At 40.3% G+C, this 18233-nt stretch overlaps 1 protein-coding gene across 1 annotated transcript in view; it reads right to left on the bottom strand.

Annotated features, from left to right (window-relative positions):
- The window catches only part of KCTD8 (potassium channel tetramerization domain containing 8), a 251712-nt gene extending 238039 nt beyond the window's left edge, over nt 1-13673 (bottom strand). Inside the window, exon 1 of the mRNA XM_032334203.1 lies at nt 12608-13673. Within this exon, the coding sequence (XP_032190094.1) occupies nt 12608-13565 (958 nt within the window). The 5' untranslated portion in view covers nt 13566-13673. The remainder of the gene's footprint in view (nt 1-12607) is intronic.
- Between the last annotated feature and the right edge of the window lie 4560 nt (nt 13674-18233).

An 18233-nucleotide genomic window follows, 5' to 3' on the forward strand; every position in this document is an offset into this window, starting at 1 on the left:
CATCAAAAGATGAATAGATGAGCGCCTGGGTGGCTCAGTGGGTTAAGTCTCTGCCTTTGGCTCAGGTCATGGTCTCAGGGTCCAGGGATCCAGCCCTACATCAGGCTCTCTCTGCTCACCAAGGAGCCTGCTCCCCCTCCCTGCACCTGCCTCTCTGCCTACTTTCGATCTCTCTCTCTGTGTCAAATAAATAAATAAAATCTTAAAAAAAAAAAAGATGAATGGATAAACAAGATGTGGTACGTACACAATAGAATGTTTCTCAGACATGAGAACGAATGAGATCTTGCCATTTGCAACAATATGGATGGACCTAGAGGGTATTAAGCTGAGTGAAATAAGTCAAACAGAGAAAAGCAAATATATGACTTCACTTTACATGTGGAATCTAAAAATGAACAGAGCCTGAAATACAGAGAACAACATGGTAGTTACCAGAGGGGACGTAGGTGAGGGATGAGCAAAATAGATCAAGGAGATTAAGAGTTACAAACTTCCAGTTATAAAATAAAGAAGTCACCAAGATGAAAAGTACAGCACAGGGAATACAGTCAATAATATTGTAATAACATCATATGGTGTCAAATAGTGACTACACTTATTGTGATAAGAACTGAATACTGTATAGAATTGTCAAACCAATATGTTGTACACCTGAAACCAATATAATAGTGTATGTCAATTATACTTCAATATTTTTTTACATGTTAAGAAAAAGAAGAGAAAACACAGGGAAGAAGCTCATTGATACTGGTCGTGGGAATGATATTTTGGATGTGATGTCCAAAGCACAAATAACAAAAGTAAACACCAAGAAATTGGACTCCGTCAAACTCAAAAAGCGTCACAGAAAAAAACAAACAAACAAACAAACAATGAAATGAAAAACTAACCTATGGAATGGGAGAAATTTTTGCAAATCATACCTTAGAAAAGGGGTTAATAACAAAAATATGTAAAGAACTTAGTTAACAAAACACAAACAGAATAACTTAAAAACGGACAGAATATTTTTCCAAAGAGGGCATCAAAATGGCCAACAGGCACAGGAAAAATGTTCAACATCACTAATCAGCAGAAATATGCAAATCAAAACCACAATGAGATACCACCTCACATCTGCAATACAAGAGACAACAGGTATTGGCCAGAATTTGATGAGAAAGGAACACGTACCGTAGTGGGGGAGTGTAAGCTGGTCCAGCTACTAAGGATAACAATATGAGGAAGTTTCTCAAAGAATTAAAAATCTGCCATACAATCCAAAATTACCATTATGGTGTATATATCCAGAGGAAATGAAAACAAGATTTTGATAAGACCTATCCATGCCCATGTTTATCACAGCATTGCCCACAATAGCCAAGAGATGGAAATGTCTGGAAATGTCCACCAATAAATAAATAAAAAGATGTGGTACATACACATAGTGTAATATTAGTTAGGCATGAGAAAGGAGAATATACTGCTCTTTGTGGCAACATGGACAGAACTTCAGCATGTTATACTAAGCAACATAAGTCAAAGTCAGATGAGTACTGTACGACATCGCTTATATGTGGAATCTTAAGAAGTTAAACCTGTAAAAAAATGGAGTAAAATGGTGATTACCAGGGGATTGGGGGGTGGGGGAGCACGAAGAGGATGATATTTAACGGTACAAACTACAACCAGTAGAAATAAGCCATAGAGATCTAAGGCATAGCATAATGAATACAGACAATACCACTGCACTATAATTACATAATGTAATAAAATATTGCTACATGGGCTATCATGTGTACATGATGTATTACATGTAATACATGTATTATGAAGTATAAATGTATCAAAGTAACACACTATACACTTCAAACTTAAAATACAGAAATCACTGGAATTATATGTATGAATCCTTACCCTCCACCTGCAAAGAGACATCATAGATTCAGCGTTCACCAACCAGATGAAAAGAAGTCAAAATATAGGAGAGTTACCTCTGAATGGCTGTGAGAATCTGCCTTAGATCTCTGCGTTCTTCAAATACCTGAACTTTAAGCAACTAAAAAGCTTATATTTCAATTTCTGTAGCAGAGTTTCAATAGGAGCTAATGAGTTGAAAGCTAACATCGTTTTCTCAAAATTATGGAAATATGTATTTAAATCCAATTTCTAGCCTAAAATTTTTGGCCAAGTGCCCAAATTCTGAGCGATGTTTGAGCCCACCTGGCTCTGTGACAATTTGTTCTCTTGCGCAAAACTGCTGAACATCAAAGCTAAATGCATTCACCAGAAATATAAATATGGAGTATGATTAAAAGGGGCTTTGCCTAAATACACGTCATAGTTTAGACACTAACTAGTGAATATCAGTATTCTTCTTAATTGAGTCAAAAGACCAGTGACCAGCACTAAACCTAGAAAAGTATATTTTTCCCTAAGCGATGAAGAACCAACTAGAATGAACTTATTTTAATAATATTTCCACATTGATTTTATACTTACTAGCTCAATAATTTTTGTAAAATTTCACTAATGATGATGGGACCTTTTCAGAGCAATTTGAATAGGTATTTACTATCAATTTCCTCAAAAAGAAAAAGAGAAGAAATCTGGTGCTGAGAATTTATAACACAGAGAAATGGGATTAACTACATGATATGAGCCCCTAACATACACTGAGAATTTAATCTGTGCCTATAGTTCTTCTAAGTCTTACTTGATTTAATCCTCATAACAAGCCTGTGAGTACTATTGCTTCCCTTACTTTTCCTTCAGGAGAGAGATTAGGTTATCTTCCCCAGGTATCGAAGCTAGATCTAGAATTTGCCAAAGAATCTGACCAAGAAGTACTGAACTATTCATAGCGTTCTAGGCTTTCACTTCTTCAGAGTCGGAGCCAGTAGATTCTGGTATTGACTCCCCCTTAATACACTATTACTCTCCCTCTTCTCCTCATACAGAAATTACAGCTGCCTAATTATACAAAATGATGAGAAAGAGCAATATTCTGAATTCCATCTAGAGTCAAGCTTTGGTTGTTTTCACTTGTGGAAGAAATGGAAGTAACACAACTTAATGGTTAAATCACTCACTCTTTTGGTGACAAGAAGGGGGTGCTATATATTGTTTATATTCCTTTGTTGTGTTTAGCTTACTTTTCCCCCCAGTGTAAACAGATTTTATTATGAGAATGGTAACCATATGGTGGAATAACATTCTGAGTTTAACCGCCGGATAAGCATTGGACTACATTTGGTGAATAAACATTGAAATAAAGAGCATCCTACTGGTATCATGAAGTGTGTATTGTTATTGCAGAGCTGATTTGTGTTTTTATTAACTATCTTGACACAAGGTTAATGAATATAAGTAAAATCGACATTGCCATATCGATCACAAAATAGTATTATCTGTTAAGTGTATTTCAAGGTACATTTCAAAAACTAAGAGTTGAGTTTGCAATATAGAGTGAACCAGATCCTCACCTTTGTAAATACCTACCAGGATAGTCAAATAATTCCTGACCTTTTATTATAGCACAGTAGGCCTGTCTAGGTCTGGAAGTAGCAGGCACTCTGCATCTAAGATGTTCTGAAAGACAAGTGTGGTTGCGGACGGGCTGCAGCACAGAGCATTTGCCCAACATCCTTTGTATCATTTAAGTATAAATAAATGTGTGTCGGCATCTATGTGTATGTTGACAACGCTAACGAGTCCATTTATGACATTATTTTAATTTGCCTCTATATTTGTTAACATTTTACTTAATTTATTCTTCATGGGTACCTGTGGAACAACTCCTCACGTTTTCACTCCTGCCTCTTGCTAATACACTCATACTTAAAAACATAATTCATAATTACACAGAGTTTCCTGAGGTCACCATTTAAATGCAAGGTCTCTTTCAATCATATTTGTATGTCCTGTCCCATGGTGGTATAGCCTGGTAATTGCTTAGTAAGTTCAATTTAAATTGAAGAGATAGGGGCACTTGGGTGGCTCAGTTGGTTAAGCGGCTGCCTCAGACTCAGTGATGCCAGCGTCTTGAGAAGGAACCCAGCAGGGTCCTGGGATTCAGCCCCACGTCTGGCTCCCTCATCTGACGGGAGCCTGCTTCTCTCTCTCCCTCTTCCACTCCTCCCTGCTTGTTCTCTCTCTCTCTCTCTCTCTCAAATAAATAAATAAAATCTTTTAAATAAATAAATAAATAAAAGCAATACTAGATCTTAATTCAGTAACTAATGGAACAGCCAACATCTTCAGTTCATTCATTAATTTGCACTTTTTTTCAGAAAACAAATATTTGGTTGAGGGCTTAATATGTACTAGCCACTGCACTGGGAGCTGAGAACACAAAAGTAAGACCTGGTGTCAGTTTTCAAGGAGAGGACTAATGCAGAAGATCAATATGAAATGAGAGTCACATGACCCAGGAAAGCCACTTCTGGGTACATGGCCAAAGGAAATGAAAACAGAATCTCAAAGAGATATCTGAACTCCCATGTTTACTACAGCATTATTCACACCAGCCAAGATATCGAATCAACCTGAGTTCCGCTAATGGATGAACAGATACAAAAGGTGTGGTGTATATCCAGAGGAATATCATTTAGCCAAGAGAAAGAAAGAAATCCTGCTGTTTGTGACAAATGGACGCACATTGAGGGCATTATGCATAGAGAAAGACCAACACCTTATGACACCCATTATACATGGAATTTAAGGAAAAGCTTGTAGAACACCAATATAGAATGGAGGTTACCAAGGTCTAACAGATGGTGGAAATAGGGAGAAAGTTGGTCAAAAGGTACCAACTTCTAGTTACCAGATGATTAAGTTCTGGGAATCTAATGTGCAGCACTGTGATTATAGTTAACAATGCTGAACTCTATACTTGAAAGTTGTTAAAGTAGAGCTTAAATGTTCCAGCCACAAAAAGAATGGTAATTATGTGATATTGAGGTTTTGGCCAAAGCTGTAGTGGTAATCATATTGCAAGACATAAATGTATCCAATTAACGTGTTGTATATTTTCTTTTTTTTTTAAGATTTTATTTATTTATTTGACAGACAGAGATCACAAGTAGGCAGAGAGGCAGGCAGAGAGAGAGGAGGAATCAGGCTCCCCGCTGAGCAGAGAGCCTGATGTGGGGCTCGATCCCTGGACCCTGGGATCATGACCCCAGCTGAAGGCAGAGGCTTTAACCCACTGAGCCACCCAGGCACCCCTCTGTTGTATATTTTCAACTTACTAAATCTTGCATATTAACTATAGCTCAATAAAGTTAGGAAAAATGGGATCTATCAAGAAAGGAATAAAGAGAGAGAGAAAGGAAACTACATATTGTAGGAAATGTAGAAAGGACCATGTACCTAGGCAAGTGCAGAGACTAAATGTAAAAGGATTCTACAGCAAAGGGACACTCAGTGTTGCAGGACTATGAAACTGAGGAATACTTAAAAAACCCAATAGCTTAGGATACAAACTTGTAAATAATACAAGCTTAGCATAAAATACTTCATCTACTTTTGCTTTGGATGATGCAAAATACAACTAGCCTTACAGGATAATTCAATTTTGTGAAATGCTCCCCCCACAAAGGTGAATGTTGGGGAGTTTACAGCTGATAGATGCAAGGCATGTATATTCAAGTCAGCTCTAGAAAGGTTCACCCTTACCCTTAGAACTTAAAAGTAGCTAACTTCACCTGTGGGAGTAACTTTGAAATTCTAAGAATAAAGTCATTTTCATCTTTAGGCAACTCCTTTCAAAACCTCCGATGGCACAGCCTCTCACCACTGAAAGAATAAACTTGATTAGAAAAGACACCAGCATGTCTTGCAGGAGACCAGCTGCTACCGAATGCTGTCGGTTTATTCAAACACCCTTAAGTTAATTCAAAAGAAGGTCTAAAAAAAATGTGTCAATAAATATAAATTGAAGGGTAATCTAAAATGCTACTTTCCAAGTACTTCAAATACACATGTACATACAATACATACAACATACAGATTATATGTAGAGAGAGACAGGGAGAGAGAAAAAGAGTCAATCTCAATATACATAAAGAGTCAATGTCAATACTCAATACCCAGCTGGTATTTAATATTGTTTTGAATTGAATTATACTAAGTATATAATTTAATGCCATTAACCACTATCCAGAACCAATAGACTACATGTAATTAACAAAATTGATTTAAACTAAAATAGCCTCTTCATTATGCCATCTTCTAAGAAAAGAACATATAAACATACAAAATGTGTTCTAATACATAAAACAAAAATGAATTTTCTATGGAAGAGGAGTATATGACTACCTTAGCACTGTCACATTTAAGTCAGTTTATTGAACTTATAAATATTTGTTCCCCCCCAAAAAAGGGCTGAATTGAGTCAAATGGTTTGTTTAGTTTAAAAAACATTCATAAATATGGTAGACTTATGCAATAAAAATTAACTCTTTTATCAAGTAAAGACATAAAAATATGCATTTACTGTATTCTTAGGGAAATCTAATGTAGAAATATTTGATTCATTCATCTATAATTCACACTACTTTTTCTTTTTTTTTTTTTTTTTGCTTGTAGACCTAAGTTCTAAGTACCCAGGGAACACTGAAATATACTTGTCAAATTGACTGCATGAAACAAGCATAACTTTTATATGTTTAGGAGGAAGGGCTTTGAAGTAAAACAGATCTATTCAAATTCCATTTCAGCCCCATAAGGTCTATGACCCAGGGATGTCACTTAGCCTTTTCAAATCATAGTTTCCTGACTAGAGTAGCAGGAAACCAAGCTCGAAGAATGTTACGAGAAGTAAATAAGTAATGTGTATAAAACACATCACAAAATTAGGTACACAGTAAATGTTGTTTTTATTACACATTCTGTATTTTGGAAAAAATATCAACTTTTTTCTAAGTTTACAGGGAGAATATTTAACACCAACACCATTATGATACTGTCTGTGGCAAAAGACATGCATTATAATTTTATTATCTAAGATGTTAATAAAAATGTTAATGTCATGGGGAAAATGTCATTAAGTATAGTAAATGTATGAAACAAAACAAAGACAGCATACAAACAATTTGTATAGGACAAAAACAATGTATAGAAACAATACTGAAAGAAAATAAATCAAGATTTTATTAATTACTGTTAGTGATTTTTAATTTTACTTTTTTTCCATATAATTCTTAAAACTGAATGTATAACTTTCATAATCAAACAAGAGCTACTTTTAGATGACAAGCTGACAATCATTTTCACATTTTTAACTAATGCCAGTTAATAACTCATGAGGATAGAATAGATAATAATTGATGCTTATTTTCATACAGATTATTTCTCTTTTTCCCAGGGGATTTTTTTTTTTTTAACTAAGACATAGTCCCACACGCATATGTGCATGTGAGTGCGCATGCACACATGCACACATACACACACACACACACACACACACACACACACAAACACACACACAGTGAGTTCTGGCGATCTAAGTTACCAAAAAAAAAAAAGAACTCCACCAATAAAACTTATAGTCATTTAGCCTTCCAGCTTCATAATCCAAATAACAGCTGACAAGAAGCTATAGAAGTAGCAGGGAAAGTTAAAGTCATAATCCTATTTAAAAAAGATCAAGTCTATGGGCATCTGGGTGGCTCAGTTGGTTAAGCATCAGGCTCTTGATTTAAGTTCAGGTCATGATCTGAGGGTCTTGAGATCAAGCCCAGGTGTGGGGCTCAGTGCTCAGAGCAGAGGCCCCTGGAGATTTCCTCTCCTTCCCTGTCTTTCTGCCCCTTCCCCCTCCCCTCCCAAATAAATAAATCTTGAAAAAAAAAATTCAAGTTTAGAGACTGTACTATGCCAGACATAACAATTTAAGCCCTTAAACAGAACCCAGTGACAAAGCACAGCCTCCAAACTTTTTCACCCCAAGTTTTTTGTCATTTTCTGTCCACTTCATTATTTCACTTATTTGCATGAAATCAGGATGCTGGTGTTTAAAAGTTATCTGTTCCTTTTACTTGTTCTCCACTGACTCAAAAGTCATTATGTCATGTGGTTGCAAAAGAAATTTTCACGTTGGAATTACAAAAATAACTAGTAAGGCTTTAGAAGGAAAAGAACCATCTTAAAAAAAAATGATTAACAAAATTCTTTTCCATATAACATTTGATGATAAAAGTAAAAGCACTTTTAGACTAGAAAATAATATAAAATTGTAAAGGTATACATATAAATAGAATAACTTTCTAAAGATGTTTTTTTAGAAAGCTTTGAATACAACTGGCCTGCTAAGATAAGACTGAAAAGTTGTTTGAATATTTTCAACTCAACTAGCTATATTCCTCCACACACAGTCAAATAAATCAGAATAGATTTGAAAGACCAGATATAAAAACTCATTAAGACAAATCAGAATTCAAAGTTCAGTTCAGTAATGGCATTAATTCCTAGATCTGGCACTCTCATAGATCACAACAAAAAATGTATACCAAATGTAAAGAGTATCAAGTGCATCCTAGAGAAGTATGTACTTTTACACCAAATGTTACTCAACCAACACATGGAGTACAAAACTGGAAGCACTTTAAGATAAAAGCAGTACTACCATTCTGTAAACACACTGATTGTGAGAAATAAAAGATATATATATACTGTTTATTCTAACTATGGGTAGTCTACATATCTCATGCCAAGCCTATAACTATTTATTGTTGATGTAGTACAATGCCAACATAAAATGTCTTGTCTTCTAGATATACCTAGAAACAGCGACAAGCACACCTAACAGATAACCCTTACCCAAAAAACAAAAAGCATAAAAATCACTCTACTTTCCTTCAAGAAAGGACAATTTTCAGTATTAAAAGAGTAATATAGAATGGTAATATCATTAGTATAGGTCGCAGAGTCTAAAAGACTTGGTAAAATAATGAGTTAACACTGAGAATAGATAAAAGTGTCCATCCAGCCAGATGAAGTTAGTATTAAATGTTTAATAGCCTGTATATAACCTTGAGCATTGGAACCCAATGACTTGGATACAAGCACTTAAGGAGATAATGAAACTAGCTCAGTGTTTGTCAGAAAATATTACCAAACTTTCAAGTCCTAGTAGAGAGCATTAAAACACTTCTTGGCCCTGAATCAGAAAAGAGTTCTGTTGGAGTTGATTCAAAAAACTAACTGTAGAAATACTGGCAAGCCCAGGTGACTTGAACTTGGCCTGAAAAATTCAAGTTCCAACAATGAACTTGTTATTAAATTGGTTGTGTCAAACTTTTGAAAGTTATTATGTTATCATTTAATTGCAAAATAATTTTCTAATTAACTTTATAAATAAATTGATTATACTTGGTATATAACAAAGTTAAAATGTAATATTGACAAGAATATCAAACTTTGTATAATATGGCTAACAATTAATTGTAACTGCTAACATTTGTTAAGCTTTTATTATATGTCAAGCCCTGGTCTAAGAACTTCACATGTATTCTCATATCCTATGAAATTGGTACTATAGGGACGCCTGGGTGGCTCAGTTGGTTAGGTGTCTGCCTTTGACTGGGGTCATGGTCCTAGGATCCTGGGATCTAGTTTCCCGTTGGGATCCTCACTCAGTGGGAAGCCTGCTTCTCCCTCTGCCTGCTGCTCCCCCAGCTTGTGCTCTCTCTCTCTCTCTCTCTCTGACAAATAAATAAAATATTTTTTAATTGATACTCTAATAACCCCCATTATACAGGTAAGGGAGTGGAGACTCAGAAAAAATAAATAATTTAACCAAGATCACACATTTGGCAAATGGCAGTGTTTAAGATTACTGAACCATGTGCTACTCTCTTCCCATCTGAATAGAAACTGGGGGGGCAAAAAGGGGAGAGGGAGTAAGGAGTTGAAGCTGGAGTTCCAGTGTATAAACTACAATTCTGTAGTTTTCAGAGAATCTTCATGCTGCTAATTTCACACATAGCCTGATTTTTAAAAGGTATTAAAATGAGTGATACATGTTATACACAAAAATAAGTATTTGTTGAAAAAACTGTGCTAAAGGGGAAATAAAAAATAAGGCTACCTTCTATCTCTAAAACATAGTGGACAAACAAGTTCACCCATTAATTTTGTTTTTATGAATAATACTGGTAGTTTTCTTAGAGACTGCTAAACAAAATAAGTATACTCTGTATGCTTACATCATTACCTAAGCTGAAGAGAATGGAAATATAAAATTTGACAGTATCTTTTCATTCACCAATATTAAAAGAAATCCTGTGTAAAATAATCTGTGAAATATGCTACAATCTATATAAAATATAAAATAAATGCATATACAATAGAATTCAAGATAAATTTTACATCACAAATTGGTTTTATATTACATTTGGTTAGTCAATGACTACAATACCACTTCAGAAGAGCATTATTTAACCTGGAACCATGTACTTTCCCCATAGAATAATCAATGAAGAAGGCTGTAGCACTTACATTTCTAGGACTTTTATGAATGACGCTCAGAGCTCATTAGTTATGTGAGTATTCTGCACATAGTTATTTGTAATAGAGATATTTTATTTTATCAACACTTCTGGCTCCAGAAGTTAAATATCCTAAATTCCAAATATCTCTCAAATTACCTTGCTAGCTACATTGCCTGAGTTTCCCACTGCAATAAACTATTTTAAGGGCATGTTTTCATAATTTAGATACAACCTATGTTCTCCTCAAAACCAAAGTCAAGTCCACAACTCTCTAGGGGAAAAAGAAAGACCAACACTGTGAAAGATCCCCAAATGCAAGAATCTTAACCACTGAGCACTTATGCTCATATCTTCTAACAAAAACCTCTAGCCATAAAAGAGTCAAAAGAAGTCTCGTCTTCTAAAATGGAGTATACCCACGTTTGAATGACACACATGTTTAAGAGCTGAAATGCTAGTTAAAGGTCCCATTGATAAAGGATCAAATGTAAACAGTGATGGTAAAAAATGTTTTAATTACTTAATATATATTGAAGAGATCCCAGTTTTATATAGACAATAAAATATCACCTTCCTTTAGGCAACTTTTCTATCAAACTTTTTACTGTACAACAAATAATACTTTTATATAATTAAGAAAATTAGATTTTATCTACCACTACAACCTGCACTTTCTTTGCTTCTCTGTGAAATCGTTTTCACAGGAAATCCAGCACTATTAAAAAAGACAATCTAACACTAACGCCCAGTGTGCTGTGTGTCACCATATCTCCAAGGTTACTAGAACATACAATGAGCATCTTCCAATCAAGCTTGCACCTGTGGAAAAAGAAAAATTTAAAAAAAAAAAAAAGTCTTTTCCACTTCTCCAGTCAAAATAAAGTGCAATAAATTGTGTAGTTCCCAAACAGTAGGTGAATTACCAAAAGAAATAGATACAATTAAAGCTGTCTATTTCAATCATAAGCGGTCAATGATATTCTCCCCAACTCTACAGGCAAGTTTTGAAGCTTCCTGTGTCTTGCCAAAGAAGGAGCGTTTGCCAAATGATGTTCCTGCCGCCATCCCAGCTGGCTTTTCATTTGTCCAAATAGCTCTCTAGTTGTGGCCCTGCTCCCTTTATAAGCGTCACGGATTTCTGTGCCGGTCCCATCCCCCCAGCGCCCGTGATATTTGGTGTAGTCCTTGAACTTGATCCACAGAGCCCCCTCCTGAAGCGCACTACAAAACGCACCCTGCCCAATGCTTTCCAAATCTTCACCCTCCTTCTCTCATTTCAGAAAACCATTGCATTTCAGTCCCCCTGGAAAAGTGGGCTCAAGACCCCTTTTGCACTTGAGGTGCCCAGAAAGGAAACACAGTCACATACACACACACTCACACGCGCGCGCGCGCACAACGTCCCTTCCTAATCGCCAACCCTGACAGCAGAAGACATCCAAATCCCAGGTCCCTCCACCTTCCGCTGTTCAAAACACCCAGCAGTTACCGACAACGGGCGTGGGGGAGGGAAGTCCGAGGTTTCTGAGTGGATGGACACCTCCTTCCCACCAGCTGCTCTCATGCCCCCGGCCCTTGTGGAGCTCAGGAAGCACGGAGGTCCCTTCTCTCCTTGCCCCCTGCCGAGAACACCCGTAACTGTAAGCTCTGCGCCAGACCCGCACCAACTGGAGGTGATCCTGGCGTGCGCCGAAACGCCCCGATGCCAAACTGCCCTCTGTAGGGACACCACCGAGACCCGCATAAGTTAACCCGCAGGAATTCCGTGGAAGCAGAGAGAAGCGGACCTAACGCGCCCAGCTCTGGGGTCGCGTCTCTCCCCCGCCCTCCGCCGAAGGGCGCCCAGCGCCTCCAAGAGCACCGCAGGGTCAGAGCGCAAAACCAGTGAAGTTAAGAAAGAGGACTGGCTGGGAAACGCTTGCTCCCGAGTTGAAGAAGACGGGGATTGAAAGGCAGATCGCCAGGGAGGCAGCCCTAAACTGTGTCCACAGCGTGACGGGGCCGAACAGGGAAAGCCCCTCGCATTTCCTGGCTAACCAAGCCCCCGCGCGGGACACCGGCCCCGTCCGGGTTCCGGCCGGGCTCAGACCCCACTGCGAGTCGGCGAAGGGGCGGGGAGCCCGGGAACTTACGGAAAAAGATGTACTCGGTGTAGCTGCTCCAGATCTTGTCGTCGCGGTACTGGTTGACGAAGGCGGCGGTGCCCGAGGAGTTACACGCCACCATGTGGAAGCCGGCCTCCGACAGGCGATCGAACGCCTGCTCCAAGTAGGTGAACTTGAGGTAGAAGCGGGACGTGTACTTCTCGGGCGGCCGGTCGGGGTCGCGGCTCTCGTTGAGCGTGTCCCCGAAGACCTCCTTGGCCAGCGCGATGCGCCCGCACACCATGATGCGCGCCACACGCCGGAACTTGGCGTCCGCCTGGTTGTCTCGCACGGTGGTGTAGGAGCCGCGGTAGCCGAGCGTCAGGAAGCCCGAGCGCTTGTCCGGCGCGCCGCCGCCGCCCGCGCCGTGCGCTCCCGGGCCCGAGGGCGCGGCTGCGGCCGCCCCACGCAGCAGTAGCGCGTCGCTGCTGCCCTGGGAGACGTTGTCCTCCAGGTCGCTCTGGCAGCCCTCGTCGTTGAGTGAGTTCTGCTTGGTGACCTTAGGCGACAGCAGCTTGACCAGGTCGGTGAGCTGGAAGTACTCGGCCTCGCGCAGGAGCCGCTCCTTCTCGGGGAAGTGCTCGGGCAGCGCGAGCTGCTTGTCCCGCAGGTAATCCAGCACGTACCTGAAGAGGAAGCCGTCCCGGTCGATGAAGAAGCGCGCCCGGCTGTCCCTGGGCAGCTCTCCGCGGCGTCGGGCGCCGCCCCGGGGGCTGGAGGGCGAGAACATACTGGCCAGAGTGCTGTCCGGGACGCTGAGCAGCGTCGAGTGCTTGGTCACATAGACCTGGCCTCCCACATTGAGCTCCACTACCTCGGGGAAGGGCGAGGGCAAACAGGGCCCCGGGGCGGCGGCCGCAGACGCGCCCGGCGAGCTGGACGAGGAGACCATCTCGCTAATGGGCAGGATGGTGCTGCCGCCACTGCCCGTGTCCTTCAAAGCCATGGTCCCCCCGCCGCCGGCCAAGTGACCCGGGAGAGCAGCACTTTCTCCTTGCTGGAGCCCGCGCCTTCCACCCTCGGCAGCCCTCGGCCTTGGCGTGTGCCTGGTGCGCCCTCGGGCCGGGCGGCACGTTCCTTCGGCCGGGGCGTCCCCGTTCAGGGCTCGGGGCAGCGGCGGCGGCGGCGGCGCCCGGGCTCCATCGGGGGAGCGAAGCGCGGGAGAAGAGCTCCGCGGGCGCCGCGGCGGCGGTGGAGGCGCGGGGAGGAGCGGCTGCTCCTTTGGGGTGACGGCGGGGAAGTGTGAGAGAGACTTGCGAGCGGCTCTTAGGCAGCCGCTGGGCTCCCCGCGGGGAGGGCGGGAGGAGGGGCCGGAGCAAAGAAAACTCGCCGCCCCAGCAGCTTGCTAGCGCTCAGCCAGCCCCGAGCGCGGACGGTGGCGCTAACTACTCCTCGCAGCCGGGGAGGCGGCACTGACGTCAGGCTCCGGACTGGGACCCGAGCCACAGCTGTCATTTAAAGAGATAGGCGCCAGCCGCTGGCTGCGGGGCTCCGACGCTAGGGGGCGGGGCGGGGGCCGAGCTGGGAGGAGATGCTGCTTCTCCGCCCGCGGGGAGAGCGCAGGGAACCGAAAACACTGGGGGAAAAGGACAGCCTCTCTCCTTCATTCATACCCTTCCTTCCTTCCATCGATCCCTCTGTCCCTCCCTCCCTCCTTCTCGTCCGTCTTCCCGGCCTGCCTTCCTTACCTTCCTCGCCACTGTTCGCCCAGTAAAATTAGTTTGGTTGGGGAGGGAAGGGGGTGTTTTTAGGGGAAGTGGGGGTACGCTTGCGTTAAGGTGGGAAGTGGAGCAGGGAGTGGTGGGCGTCAGGGGGAAGGTAGGAGAGTCTGAATTATAATAAAAATGCGAGGCTCCTAATCTGACATTACTACAAATGTTGGCGTGGGAGTCGTGATTGCAGACTACCCGGCACTTTTACCATAGTTTTTGAAGCGAAGGGCGAAATGCCCTAACCTCTATTGCAATCAGTGATCATGATTGCATATTTAACTGCATGAGTTACGTATAACTGAAGAATCTAGGAAAATCTGATTTCGGCTCCGAAACTAATAAAGGATTGTACATAATGTAACTGTTTTCTTCTTTTATCTTTTCATTATTTGATTCATAGTAAATGCTTAATAAATGTTTGTGGAGGAAAAGACGCAACCAGGGAGGAAACTTGCTCTCTGTTCCTACTTCCCATTCCCATTCAGTGCCTTCATCTAATCTCTCCATTTTCCATTCAACTCACTGGGCAAGAGAAATGGCTTGTTTTTATTAATCTTCTAACCCCAAGAGTCAAGCCACAAATGAAAATTATATGAATTTAAGCTCGCCCTCTCCACCTGTACATAGCACAGGTACAGTCTGCAAAATCAGCATTATGTGTGATAAAGAGTTAGGATGGAGGTGTCTGAAAAGCTCAGTCTATTAACCACCAGACACTCTGATTTCAGCTCAGATCATGATCTCAGGGTCATGATCTCAGGGTCCTGAGATATAGTCCTAGCCCCAGGATGGCTGATTTAAGATTCTCCCTTTCCCTCTCCCTTTGCCCCTCCCTCACTTTAATAAATAAATAAATAAATAAGTTACCTAGGATAGCAGTGCAGATGAGAAATCTCCCTTCTTGTAGCTATCCACCTGGGGCATCTTTTTGCATTCAGAGCCATAAAAAATCATTGATTGTACATACAGAAGTGAAAGAGTATACTGTGGCACAAAGTAGTTTATTTCAATGATTATAACAATATTACAGATGAACTTTAACCACTAAAATATAAAATAATGTCTAGTCTTTATTTTTTTTTTAATTCTATATGCCTGCTTAGAAGTTCTTCTCTGAACCCACAAAAAAAAAAAAAAAAAGCACTGGATTTGAAATAACAGTACTAACCTCAAATTTTTATAAATAATACCTTATTCTTCAGAGCGTTAAAAATAACATTAATTAATTGACCCTTATAAGACACATCCACAGAAATTGCTACATCAATTTTGAAGTTACATGAGACTGAAAGAACCAATGAAGGAACACAACACAGATCTGCCAAGACTGAGACTTAAAACTGGGTTTATGGTATACATCTTCATGCAATCCTCTTATATAAGCCTATTGCCCCCCCCAAATTTATAAATTGATCAAATTAAGAAGTAGAATTGATCTTCACCTTATTCATTTAAAAGCTAACAGCACAAAGTATTTGGAATTTAAAATAATAGTTCTGGAAAATGAATTAATAGGAGCTTTATAACCTTTATAAATGAATAAATAATAATGCCTCAAACCACTACTAATGAAGCCCATTTATCATGAGAGAAATATCCCTAATGATAAGTATGGTACAGCCCATAGAATCTCAATGAAGTGGACATATAATACATATGCATATGTATTTATGAATATGAGGTCTCCAATATTATCAGGTTAAAATCCATTCTAATTTTTTAATTACATAAAATATGCTTATAAGATAAATGGTCTAAAATTCATACTCTAAATGAATCATCTTAGAAATTCTTAGTGAATTACACTGTGTGCTGTATTGCTTCTTAAAATAATTCCTTCAATGTTGATTGAATATTTCTCCTTAATCCTCTCTCTCCTTATATTCCTCTGACTCTCACTCCCTCCCATAACTAAACCCTCTGACCAAACTCCGAACTGAACATACTTCAGGTCCAGGTGTCTTTTTTTTCCCTTTTTTTCTTTCTGCTAGGAATGCCTTTCCTTATCTACCAGTTCCCTAATCCTTTACCCTATTTATCTCTTCCCTGAGGTCCCAGCTTAAATAAGCACTTTCTCTGGAAATCTTCAGCTTTTGACCAAAACAGGTGTTCCCACAGCACTCTGCACTCACACACGGGCAGGATTTATCACACTGACATGTCATTGTCTCTCACTAAATTGTAAGTATGGCATATAACCATATGCACTATTCTATCCCCAGCATGGTGCGCCCAGCCCATAAGAGATACAAAGTTTCTGTTTATTGAATATTTACTGCATATAAATATGTTCATATCATGAATGGATGACAAAACATCAACTTCTGTGCTAGACATTGGGTTACACAATGAGACTGCAGAGATAAGTAAGACTCGGTCCTTCAAAATTCTAATTAGGAGAAGTGAGAAAATAATCTGATCAAAACAAACTCAATCTAAAAGAGGAAGGAAAACTAAAAAGAGATCCACACTATTGGAACAATCATTTTGATGAGCTGAGCAATCAACACCAAATACTGCACAGGAGGACCTCATTTTATTGCACATCACAGATAGTTTATTTTTTAAAATTGAAGATTAGTGGCAACCCCGCATTGAGCAAGTCTATTGACACCAAATGGTTTTTCTAAAAGCATTTACCCACTTTGTATCCCTGTGTCACATTTTCACAATTCTCCCCAAATTTCAAACATTTTCATTATTATATTTGTTATGGCGATCTGTGATCAGTGATCTTTGATGTACTATTATGGTTGCTTTGGGGTGTCCCAGGTCATGTCCATATGAAGAGACCAGCTATTCCTCCATCTCTCTCCCTCTCCTCTGGCCTCCCTATTTGCTGAGACACAACAATATTGAAATTAGGCCAGTCAATAACTCTGCAATGGTCTCTAAATGTTCATGAGAATGGAAGAGACCCGTTCTCTTGCTTTAAATAAAGCTACAAATGAGTAAGCTTAGTGAGGAAGGCATGTTGAAAGTTGAGATAAGCTAAAAGCTAGGACTCTTGTGCCAAACAGTTAGCAAGTTGTGAATGCAAAGGAAGCATTCTTGAAGGAACTTAAAAATGCTACTCCAGTGACCACATGAATGATAAGAAAGCAGAACAACCATATTGCTGATATGGAGAAAGTTTGAGTGGTCCAGGAAGAAGATGAAACCAGCCACAATATTCCCCTAAGTCAAAGCCTAATTCTGAGCAAGGCCCTAACTCTCTTCAATTCTATGAAGGCTGAGAGGTGAGGAAGCTGCAAAGAGTTTGAAGCTAGCAGAGGTTGGTTCATGCAATTTAAGGAAAGAAACCATCTCCATAACATCAAAGTGCAAGAAGCCTTAAGTGCTGATGTAGAAGCTAAAGCAACTCATCCAGAAGATCTAGCTAAGATAATTCAGGAAGTGTCTACACTAAACAACAGATTTTCAAAGAAGACAAGACAGCTTTATGTTGGAAGATGCCATCTAGCTAGAGGGGAGAAGTCAATGCCTAGTTTCAAAGCTTCAAAGGGCAGGATGACTCTTTCATTATGGGCTAATGCAGCTGATGACTTGAAGTTGAAGCCAGAGTTCATTTACCATTCTGAAAATCCTAGGGCCCTTAAGGGCCCAGTAAGTGCTCTATAAATGGAAAAACAGCACCTGGATGACAGCACATCTGTTTATGACATGGTTTAGTGAATATTTTAAGCCCACTGTTGAGACCTACTGTCCAAAGAAAAGATTCCTTTCAATATATGATTGCTCATTGAAAATGTACCTGGTCAACCAAGAACTCTGATAGAGATGTACAATGACATTAATGGTGTTTTCATTCCTGCTAACACAACATCCATTCTGAGCCCATATGCAAGCTGTCATTTTGACGTTGAAGTCAAAATACTTTTGGGGGGCACCTGGGTGGCTCA

This window comes from Mustela erminea, chromosome 2 (assembly GCF_009829155.1).
Source record: "Mustela erminea isolate mMusErm1 chromosome 2, mMusErm1.Pri, whole genome shotgun sequence".
NCBI classification, from domain to species: domain Eukaryota; kingdom Metazoa; phylum Chordata; class Mammalia; order Carnivora; family Mustelidae; genus Mustela; species Mustela erminea.